Genomic DNA, 12,221 nt, shown 5'->3' with positions numbered 1-12,221 from the left:
AGTTGCGCTCAGGGAGGTGAACGGTAGCGAAGTTGCCAATGCCTAATTTGCATACAGCGCCAAGTTAAGCGCCAAGTTAAAGTACAATGGACGTATATGCTGCTATTTTTTAAAGGTTTCCTGGGCTTGTCTAGTGTAATGTAGGTTCATTACACTAGACAAGTCCAGGAAACCTTTAAAAAATAAAATAAAGGTGTTCTATTGCCCTACACATGTGCCCACTGTATCGTTGAGTTGCCATATGTTAGGAAATGTAGGGGGGAAGGAGGGTACCCACAAAAACATTTATGCTATTTTTCATACTATCACCCTTAAAAAAGTAAATGAAGCCAGCATTTTTTGGGACTTTTCAACTATTTTTGGACAAACTCCTATTGAACTTCGCCTGCTCTGAACTGGCGAAATAAAGTCTGGCGCAAGAAGTAACGTTCAGTAAAATGCACAAGTTAGTGAATAAGAGTAGTTACGTCCCTTCACCATAGAGCAACTTCGCCTGGCGTAAGGGTGCGAAGTAGCGCTAGAGTAGGTCCACTTCGCTAGTAACAAAGTAACAAAATGACATCACGCTGGCTAATTTGCGCTAGCGTTATCCGCTTCACGCTTTAGTAAATTTGCCCCATAGGGAGAGACAATGCTACAAATTGCCATATCTGAGCACATTCTCAGAAATCTAAGTACAAAGAGGTGGGCATATATAGGTCAAGAAACGGGGAGGCTAGCTTATTCCAATTAATGTGATATTATTGGTACTATACAGGGAACTGATCTTTTCTACCATGTACCCTGGGAAGTAAAACTGGCACTGCATTCATCCTAGTGTATTCTGGGGTTAATATGGATGTGTTCTGGGGGTATTACTGCTGGTACTGTCTTTTATTTATCCTGCCATATGTTCTGCAATATTATACATGGATTTTGGAGATGTCATACAACTACAGAAATCCATGTAGAAAATGCCTTTAGTTAACTCTCTGCCTATGCATCAGCCCATCCTTATTTTTAACATGGGCCTATATACAAACCTGTATCATTTGGCTTTGCCATACAGTATATTATGAAATTGCTGTGAGAATGGGCCCAGCAGGTCAGGTTCTTTGGTGGGGCCTATGAATCCTAGTTTGATTTTAGCTGGTGGATTTGTAATGCAGAAAATGCAAGGTTGGCTGAGGGTTCCCTTTCCATGGGAAATAAACTCTAAGCCATTTAGGTAGAATGGAATACATCTGGTATTCCACAGTATTAAAATCTGTCTGGCCTTCCATTTGTTTACTCATTTTAATGCTACAATCACCTACACCAGCCCTTTTTGTATTCATTCCCTTCTCTTTCATGTGGCACCATCATAGAATCATTTGACAGATGCTTAAAATGTTTCCAATATAGTTCAATACGGGGAAATTCTCACTGTGTAAGCTGTTGCTGTTATGGCAACAATACGGCTGTGTTGTTGGTAACATTACTATTTACATATATAGTTAAATTGGATTATTTCTTCTTTAGTCTGCTCTTTTTCAACCACTAGCCAACTGTACAAGAACCATTTATGTTTGCGGCATAAACTCGTGACACAAAAAACTTTTTTTTGTTGTTAACATGCACTGTATTTTGGTGACATCACACAATGACATCTCATTGCCCATAAAGGTATCAAAGTGTGAGGTAAGTATGCAGGCACTTCCACAGGCTTGCTTTTTATTGGTAACAAATGCATTTGCTTTGTGGTTTTAATATTTGATCAAATTGGTCCTAGCGTGTGTGATAGATGTGATAGGGAACTTTGTAAACATTGTAAACTAGACTGGGGCAGGGACTGACGTGAATGCTATCTAATGTTTGTAAAGCACTGAGAAATATTTAAGCACTATATAAATAAAGGATAATCATAATTATAACAACTTCCTAAGTATACATTTTGTACTATTTGAGAAATAGTCAAGCTGCTCTTCATTATTTTCCTGTCAGCATTGAATGGCAGTTGGCTCCGATACATTGGTGTGAGCTTCCTTTGCCTAGGTAAGGTTCTAGAGCCAACCGTTTTTTTAGAATAACCCACTGACCCATTGCTGAGATTGCTAAGAGGGGGATAGTAAAGGCTAACATTATATATTCACAAATGGTACACAATCAGTTTCTTATTTCCAAGGGATGAAACAAATTAAATATGAATCTTGACTGTAGTCCTCTATTTAAAACAAAGCAGAAACCATCCCCGCTCAGTGTGTTATAAATAAATCGGTGACAATCTGAATAGATTTCTATTTTTACTACCTTCTAAAATACTCTATGTTTAGCTAACTAATGAGTATATATAACAATAGTGTATGTTACAGGGCTGGAACTAGGGGCAGACAGACGAGGAACATGGGGTGTTTTGGAGCTCCTGGTCGCCCTGAGCTGACCGTTCTGATGCCGCCCCCCCTCGCACACGACACAAACCATTTATGGAGCGGTTGTAGGAGAGACTGCATCGCTTGTGAGGAGAGCGCATTATGCTCTCTGCACAGCAGAACCGAAATTCTGATTTAAAAATCCGAATTTACCAGGAGTGGCTTTTTTGAAAAGGTTTAATTTTTTCCTTGATATAGGTTTCTGCAGATTTTAGAGGGAATAGTTTGACATTTGTGCCATAGTAGAAATAATGACTAATTTGTTGTATACGGGCAGGCTCAAATTTGTGGCGAGGCCCAAAGGCGGCAAAAATTTAGGGACGGGAATGCCGCCCAGCCGCATCTCTAAGGAGCACAGGGGACTCAAAGCGCTTGAAAGTGCATTTGCGCTCAAGGAGCCTGCGCTAGGACCATGCAGCCTTGGGGGCCCTGTACACGGGGCCCTTATTTTAGAAAATAAATAAAACTTTATTGTTTACTGGTGTGGTGTCTAAAATCATAATATATAATTATTTAATCATATTATACTATGTATTTACTTGCACCATGATTAAACCTAGGGCTACCTGATCATTTAATTATTGAGTACTTTAATGCCTTGGCTACAAGTTGCTAGACACAACATTTCAGGGTTTATGAGCTCTTTCCTTGTACTGTTGACAAATTCAGCTGACAATTTCAGTATTGATATTGATAATAGTATTGAATAACTTATAAACAGGCCTGGATTTGTGGCAAGACCACAAAGGCCTGGGCCTAGGGCGGCAAAATTTTAGGGGCGGCATGCCACCCAGCCGCATCCCTAAGGAGCACTAGGGATGGGAACTAGGTCCATGAGGCCTAGGGGCGCCACATGGGGAAATCTGTCCCTTCTTAGAAGTAATTTTGCTACCATGTAAGCCACAAGTACCATTAACAAATTTGAATGTGTTTGGTGGGCCCTTGTCATCAGATTCTCTGGTGGGCCTACACTGCCCCAGTCCAATCATGCGCATCAAGAGCATCAATTCATCTCTGAAAGAGCAAAGGTGAGGAGACAGGACACACAGTCCTCTAGCTACACAAGCTACAGGAAGAGGCATATGGAATAAAGGATAACTGACAAGTGACCTTCCAAATCCCGGATTCCAACTTCCGGGTTGAGCTTTTAGAGACTCGTGCCTCTCGCAACACCCCTTTTGTGACGTCATCGGCAGGGAGGATCGATTTGGTATTCGGTCGAATCTTTCGCAAAGGATTTGGGGGTGTGGTTTCTGTGCATCCCTATTTTATGTGTTAAGGTTCCCTGGACTTGTGTAATGTAATGTATTTGCTGCAACATATACGTCCATGTAACTTTATAATTTCCGGCTGCATAAAAATTAGACAACGCTAGCACATCTTTGCTTTGATTGCCGAAGTAATGGTAGCGTTTTGCGCCCTGGACACAACTTCACACTTCAGTGAATTAGCGTTGTCCTAGCGAATTTACGCCTGGCATAAAGTGTTGCGATGGCTGCAAAGCCGGCCGTCGCTGTCGAATTTTAGCCGGTTAGGGAATTTGCCACAATGCATTTAAAAGATAAAAACTTTCTGTCTGTTTTATGGGTTAGCAGTGATGTCTCATTATGTCAAGAGGTTAAGTGCTATAAGCATTTTAGGTTCAGCTGACAGCAATGTTGGTTCCCAATTCAATGGATCCTCCTTTAAAAATATCATCAACGTGGCGGCCAACTCAATGTATTTGATATCAATACTGGGAATAGCTTCATAACATCACAGAAGAGATCAGTGAAAATTCATACTTTTCAAGTTACCTATAATGAAGTAACTGCCACCCCGTCCCATTTAAGTGCAGATGACACTTTTAATAAAGCAACGATTCTTTAATAAGTTACATGATTGTCCCTGCATTTAATACATTTGTTTCTGCACCAAGAGCAAATGCATCCAAACACACGAGTGCAATTCGTTGAATGTGTCAGCCTGCAAATTATTTCCAGAAATATAATATGCTGATATGCTGAGAACAAGCACAGTTAGTGCAAAGCAAATACTTTTTTTTTTTTACAAACAGAATCAATTAGCCATAAACTCTATCAAAGCAATATATTAATTTTTTCATATTATTATGTTTAGATTGCTGGTACCATAAATTTACAGTGACAAAAAGGATAGACGAATCAAGGAATGCATGATACATAATAACATAGACAGGGAGATAACAGCAAGTAATATAGATAGATGATAGTAATATAAAGAGTGAAAGACAGACAAAGCATAGGTGTAAATAGGAGTAATCAGACTGACATGAGATTAATAAGAACATTCTAGCTCATTGTGGAACAGATGCCACTTACAATAAAAAAAGCCTGTCCTGAGAGAGCAAAGGCATGCCTAAACTGTATCATGTTTGCCATCACATTTATTAGATACAAGTCCTGTTCTGCAAACAGGGGGAAGTCCAACCTTAAGTGTAGCAGCTATTGATCTATTGAGCTATCTCCCAATTGGTTGATGTGGGATGCTGCTAATTTCAGTTCAGCATCAGCAAGGCATCTTTCTCTGAGTTGCATGCTAGAGTAGCTTAAAAAAACAAACAAAAATAATTTAAACACTGTTTATAACTGTATCACCCACTATTTGTAAAAAACAAAAAATGTGAATAGTGGTAAACTAACAGAAGGAGCAACATTTGCATCTGCACGATTAATCAACAACAACTTAATATACAGGTCACCTGTTTGAATCTGATTATTTGCTATGGGTTCCTAGACTTCATGCAAACTCTGTGCATGTTATTATGCTGTATAGCGTAAAGTCATGCACATATCTAGGTTGCTGGTCTAGATATGTTGGCCACATAGCAGATACTGTAAAAATGTGTACAATATTACTTAGCAAAGGAGTGGTAGATTGCCCATTTAAACAGTTTTCAATTGGATTCTAGGGTTATAATGCTTAGAAGTATTTTCTGCTTTCAGAATATTGTAAAATAAAGTAAAATCTGTTGGAAACTGCAATGTACATTAATATAACATTTACATAAAGATAATATCAAAAACCTGAAGATACTTATTTGGGAAGGTCACACGCTATGACTGTGATATCAAAGCTTGGAATTATTCTAAGAAAGCCCATCCCTTGCTAGTCATTGTGAGCAAGCTTATGATATTCACTAATGCTGGAGCAACAGTTATTGTTTTCAAAACATGGCTCACCATTGCCATTCTGTGCAGTATATGTCAAGAAGTAGGCACACAAAATTCAAATTTAAAAATGGAAAATGAGTTGGATAAATTAAATAGCATTAGTGGAAACAAAGGATTGTTATCCTTCACTGGACTTATACATTAAAACAGATATATCACGGGGGTTCCACTGAAATCAAATTATCTAAGTAATGGTCTTTAAGTAAAGAGTGCACTTACTGCAACTGGCAAATATTGTACCATTAACTGTCAATTGGAAAATAAAAACAGCAAGTTCTCACTTTGGCTTGTGAGATGTTCTGCAAATATAATAACAGAAGCAATGCATATCATTGAGCTGTAAACAAAAGACTTGATAAATATATACATGAGGAACTAGAGCAAATTTCAGTTCATCTGCATGTGGTCATGTGTTTTTAAACTCAAAACTCTTCTTGCAGAAAGTAGGCGTAACATCATGAGATGATAATGCTTCTGGTAAGTGGAGATCCTTCTAGCAAATAAGAGGTTTTTGTTCCTATGATGTCCTCGTTAGTTCATAATTATTTGGTTTGTCCATTGCATGTGAGATAAAAATATGTAAAGTTCCATCCTTGACACAGATGCTGCTGAAAGACTTTCTACAGGAGCAAAATTATATGGTTGTATTTGTACAAAGTCTCTCAATAGGGTCTCCAGACCGACTCATCCATTCTTCCACTAGTGCTCATGGCTGTAGGAGAATTGCTATGGCTGCCATCTGCATCTACTCCATCACTTTGATTTGCCATATTGGGGTTGATTAGGTTATTCCCAGCAACACTAGTGCAAGAGGAGAGCATTCTAGACGGAGAACGCTCCCCTGCAACCATGGAAAATTGATATGAGCCAGATGATGTACCATAGTAGAGATGGTAGGGGGATGCATTAGTCTGGAATGGTCCACTTTGGTTTTGAGATGAACCAGGGTAGGGAGGGGGTAGATAAGTGTGATGGAAACGAGTGGTAGTTGGCATTCCAGTCATGCTTATGCCACCAATTCCAGTTGTCGATGGAGAAGCAGTGTAGGAGAATGCAGATGACATGGCACTGGGATAATGCATACGAGGATCGGAAAACCTGGACTCTGTGAGAGAAGGAAGAGCTGAGAATTGACGGTCAAACTGACGGGGATCTGCGAAAGGGTTTAAATCTGTTCCTGAAATGAAAAGAAAATTAAAAGTGAATTAACATCAAGTAAATAGTAAAGTCCTAGGTAAGCTTTCAATAAGACATTTAAATCAATAACAGAACAAAAAAAGAAATACTATATATTTACATTATTACATAATTTTTACATAATCTCTCTCTTGTCGTGCCGAGATAAAATGTGACTTTTTTTACTTTCAGATCTATACATATATCCAAGAATCCAAGAAGACTCTGCATTCAGTCTAGTGCCTGGAAAAGTATTTTCACCAGAAAGACTGAATGCCTGGATATATACTACATATGAGCAAGAGATCTGTGACTGTGCCTGCTTCTATTTAATGCAAAGATTATTCTCTTCAATGGGGGTGTCTGCAATGTCTGCCCTTTGAGAAACTACAAAAGCCTGAAACAAAGCTGATCAGAAAAATGGCCCAAACATCACACCTGAACAGTGATTACCTCCAAAAGAAAAGCAGTGCATTCTATTTAATCACTTACTGCCATGTTCATGAAAGTCGGAAAAGTGTTTTTAAACTGACACATTTCAGAAAGCATTTGCAGCTGTGATAAATGTATAGTTGTACATAGTATAGGGGTCAGGGGATAGACTGAAACTTCTGAAACTCTATCTGCTGCAGAACTACAACTCTCTGAAGCCTTTCTCTGTTGTAGGTTAAATTGTAATTCTACAACAGCTGGACTTTCAGATTTAGCTTCTCCCTGACATATGGGTTACCTGAGTGCTCATTGCTGTGTGTAAGTGTGGTGTGTATGCACATATTTGTACACAGGCATAGGTATTTGTAGCATGTGATGCCTTGCCATGATCTTAATCATTCGTGCATTTCCACACATTGTGCAGCCTGCCGGCTTGAGTGCTGAACTGCACCCCCTCCTTTGCCAATCATAATAGTTCAAGGAAATGTTTATTTTCTTCTCAAAATCGCACCAGCTGCTACACCAAATGAATGAGTCCATTTAGAGGTAAGAATTTAGCCATTGTGAGGGCTCAGCCCAGGGACTAAAAGCTTCCAAATCTCACCTGATCTATCTACGGAAACATCAATGTTTTGGGTTGGGAAAGTAGTGCAGAGTGGTATGTATATAAATTAGAAGCCATGGAGAGGTCAGTACTTCTGATTTAGTTCAGTCCATGTCCCTAGCTCATGATGTGACTCCCCCCCTTCACTGGAGCCAAGTCTTTCCTTGTATATTAACTGAATGTTTGTCATTCAAATTGCTTTTAATAAACCTAGCTCTGGAGAGAGAGGGAGGGGGGGGGGGATATGCCTGAACTGTTTGCATGCATTAAAGAGACATTGATACTCATATGCAAAGGACTATTTCATTAAACATCATGTGACATTTATCGATATGTAGAATTTGTAGATACGAGAGCTAAAGTATATGAAAGTTATATTCAGAAGTATGCTGAAGCTTGAGCAATAACTTTGTGTATGATAACAATCGTATTCTGCTAGGAAAAACCTAGTTGGGCCAATGAGTTGGATCCATACACCATTTACAATGTTGTTCTGCAAAACCAGTTACATAGTTCATAGTCCCCCCATTCAATAGGGGAATAACAGTTAAGAAAAAATGATTCACAATGACAGAAACTATTGCTTTGCGCTAATATATTACTTTGGAAAACCTGGAAAGTATTTATTGACCCTTAATAACAGTAATAGAAAGGTTGTGAGTTTTATAGCTTGTACCAGAGCAGTGTAGGTAATAATTCTTCTTACATCTAATACCATTAAGATATACGTATCTGATTTAAGTAAGATATGATTATCTGATAATAAAGTCCATAGGTATGTGGCTAATTATTCATATTCTCCATTTATATAGTGCCACCATTTTTTGTTTGGCCTATATTCTTACTGTGCTGAATTGCTATGCCTTTCTATCAGATATAAAAACCAGAAATATGTGTAAATTATACATAGTGAGTTACTGCCACTAGGAATCAAGCATTGGCATTCCTATATATTTCTGTGGGACATTTAATTATCTGGAATACATACAGAGCTGACTGTATAAATACCATCTGGGCAGAGAAAACAAAGGGTTAAATATTTACCCCTTCAATTATGAGGGATTCCAGCAGACTGTTATTGTAACTTTGTGTTTATTTTCTGTACCCTTTTCAATCTCCAGAGGAAAGAAAATATTGCAAAAAACAAAACAAAAAAAAATCTGGCCTGTTGGGTTTTGATTTCAGACTGGTGTGCTGCTTTAGAGAATGGGATTTGTTAGCATGTTGCTGGTGTATATTTCTCAATTCCTCACAAAACAATACTACAACAGGTGATGAACCTACATGCTTTCTACATGTAACATACTCAAGGATCTAGCACAAGGAAACATTATTATGTGAAATGTCTCCAGTTGCCTAGTACCTCCTAATTATGTTGATTCTGGCCTAAGAGTTCTGACTTCTCTCTTTTGGGCTTGCCACCCAGTTAGCAAACATTTTTCTGTTCACTACACTAGAAAAATTCAAATTCTTTCTGACATCAAAAACTCCTTATTAAAATAATAGTATTCAGTGTATCTCTCTCTCTCAGCAAGATTCTTGTGGGGCACTGGAAATTCCTAGGTTTGCTACTAGATGTCAAATACAATTACAGTACAGAGTCTGTGTACTGTTCAGGTATCACATTTTCGAGAAGGGCAAGTTTTAAATGTTTCCACCAAGCTCTGCTAATGTAAATGCATTAAAAATGTATTCAGAAAAATACAGTCTTACATTTAATCCCCTCTCAACAAATACGTGCAAAATGTTAAATGATATCCGTGCTTCTTTTATGAGTTAGAGGTCAAATTGTTTCATGCAAAACACATTTGAATCAAGCAAAGCTGCTTTAATTTAGCTTTTAATGGTGAGAATAGGATGTCTGTACTATGGTTAGATGGACAATGAATAATAGCCAAACCAAATTGACTTAGGTGTTTTATCTCTCTTAGTGAAACAAGAAGTTGATCAAAAATTTAATTTATTTGTTTGTTTGTTTTTTAAAAAATTTTAAAAACTTGAATGTTGAACTTGAATTTCAACTTGAATGCGGTGAAATCACATTCTACCATTCTAAACAGTAGCTTAAATACTAGGAGGCAGATTTACTAAAGGGTGAATTGTTGCCAGCGACCATTTTGCAACCATCGTAACACTTCGCCAAGCACAAATGCTCTCAGACTACGCCAATTCACGAAAATGCAGAGCTTTGTCGTGGGCTCTGAATGCTGTCGACTCTTTGCTAGCGTTACTTCAGCAATTTGAGCATTTGATAGTGAAGATGCGCTAGTGTTCATTTCTGCCTATCGAAACTTCGCTAGGGATCTTGCGTTCAGGTCAATTTGCATAGGGCGGGAAATTTAAAGTTGTATCGACGTCTTAATGTTAAATGTTGGTGCATTTTAAAACACAATTCCAGGGAACCTTAATAAAGACAATAAAGTTATTCTAATGCCCTACACGTGCCCACTGTAAAATTAATGTTCCAGATGTTTGGGGAAAACTGGTTACCCAAAAAAAGTTCAGGTAAAGTCTTTTGCAGGCAATCAGGCTTTTTGGACTTTTGGATTTTTTTTGAATGTAATGTAAGTGACAGAAGATTGAAGAAGATCTAGCTACTTTAATGCACTTCACCTGGTCTGAGGTGGCGAAGGCAACTCTGGCGAAAGAGGTAACGCTCAGTAAAATCTGTACTTTAGTGAATTTGCAGAGTAACATTCATTCACCAGAGCAAAAAGTCGCCTGGTAATAGAGTGCTAATGACCGCTAGCGCCAGTCTCTTTCACTAGTGAATTGGCGCCTGCATAAATTGGCAATGTCCCTGCAGGTGGTAACGCTAGCGAATTGTCGCTAGTGTTAGCCACTTCAGCCTTTAGTAAATCTGCCCCTAGGGGTGCAAGTCTTATTGCACACCTTCTAAAACTGTATGCACACTTTTAAAAAGCAGTGTGAGCAGGTCAAAAAAACTAGGTGTTCTCCTCAAAATACTTTGTGGTCATCACAATTTATTGTGTTCGCTGGGCTCAAAAAGTGTACTTGCACAAGCACACAGCTTAGACTGATCATTGCCCACCAGTTACATCACTGATAAATAGTGACTGTGGCATCTTACAGCAGCACCTTCGGCATTTGCCAGGTATATAAGGACCATAGAAAGGTACAAAGGTAAATATTGTCTATTACAAATAAACAATATATATTTGAACATATTTCCTTTTAATACAGACTGTGGGCCTGAATTATCAGCAATTTGTACTAATTACAGCTCTGTAAAATTATAGCTATAATTTCTTACCTAACAGTGTTTTTTGAGACTGGAACAATTATGGATTTGGATGGATGTTAGTGTTTATAGTCACTGAGTACTGACCCCAACAGAAAATGAATGCTTTCAAAGAAGTCTTGCATATTCTATAAAATTGAGGCATCCATTGACTTTAAGGGGCACATTTAGTAAAGGGTGAAGTGACCTTCGCTGTGCCAGAAATACCATCCGCAGGGACATCGCTAATGCACAGACGCAGAGGACAATTTGCTTTCAAAAGAGAGCATCACTTTCGCCAGGTGAATTTTCACTCAGGCAAACAATTGTTACTCCACTAATTCACTTTAGTTCGATTTTCCATTACGTTACCTATTTTGGCAGAGTTTCCTTTGGCAGGTTATACCTGGCGAACTGATGAAGCTACATCCTCCTCAATCTTATGTCAGTGACAACATGGGATTGGGTTTAAAAATTGTAACTGTTAAATATTTTTGTTCTAATATTTTTTTTAACCAGTTGGGGGCATGACACATTTGTTTGATGGTGGGCTTATTTTTAATAAAAAGTGGCCACTTCAAGCATTTGCACCAACATTTCTAATCAAGACATATATAAGTACCCGCCCATTCAATCTGACCTAAGCACAAGTGTATTAACAAAGTTTCGCTAGGCAGAAATGAATGTTAGCAAAAGTTCGCTATGAAATGCTCACGCTGACGAATTTACGCTAGTGAAACTTCACCAGCATTCGACTGGCGAGACGGAACTACTTATTTTGATTAATTAGCGTATGCGCTGCAATTTAACGTCTGATGAAGTGGCATGAAGTGTGGGGAAGCCTTCTGAGGTGAAAATTTCCCCTCTAGTGAATTTCCCCCTAGGAGCGGTAAATCAAGAACACTTTCCTGTCAGGAAAAATGCTCAACAGGAAAAAAACAATAAGAAAAACTATCAAACTTCTAGGAATCCTTTTAATCTTGAAAAAAATCTGCCCCTAAATCTAGTTAATACAATTTAATAAAATTTGTATTTGTGAATATAAAAATCAGAAATTTTCAATGAATATTACCTATGTTTCAATAAATCAGATAACATAAACAAATTGTTTGCAATATGACCACATCCAATCAAATATTACCCATGATATTAAATATATTTGCACTTGAAGCTTTTCCCAAATCCTTGTC

At 38.2% G+C, this 12,221-nt stretch overlaps 1 protein-coding gene across 1 annotated transcript in view; it reads right to left on the bottom strand.

The window, feature by feature from the left end:
- Positions 1–4,239: 4,239 nt before the first annotated feature.
- runx3.S (RUNX family transcription factor 3 S homeolog) overlaps positions 4,240–12,221 on the bottom strand; it is a 34,584-nt gene continuing 26,602 nt past the window's right edge. Inside the window, exon 5 of the mRNA XM_018249591.2 lies at positions 4,240–6,755. Within this exon, the coding sequence (XP_018105080.1) occupies positions 6,241–6,755 (515 nt within the window). The 3' untranslated portion in view covers positions 4,240–6,240. The remainder of the gene's footprint in view (positions 6,756–12,221) is intronic.

The sequence above is a fragment of the Xenopus laevis genome, chromosome 2S (assembly GCF_017654675.1).
Source record: "Xenopus laevis strain J_2021 chromosome 2S, Xenopus_laevis_v10.1, whole genome shotgun sequence".
In the NCBI taxonomy this organism is placed as follows: domain Eukaryota; kingdom Metazoa; phylum Chordata; class Amphibia; order Anura; family Pipidae; genus Xenopus; species Xenopus laevis.
This window is presented reverse-complemented; position numbering and strand designations above follow the sequence as displayed.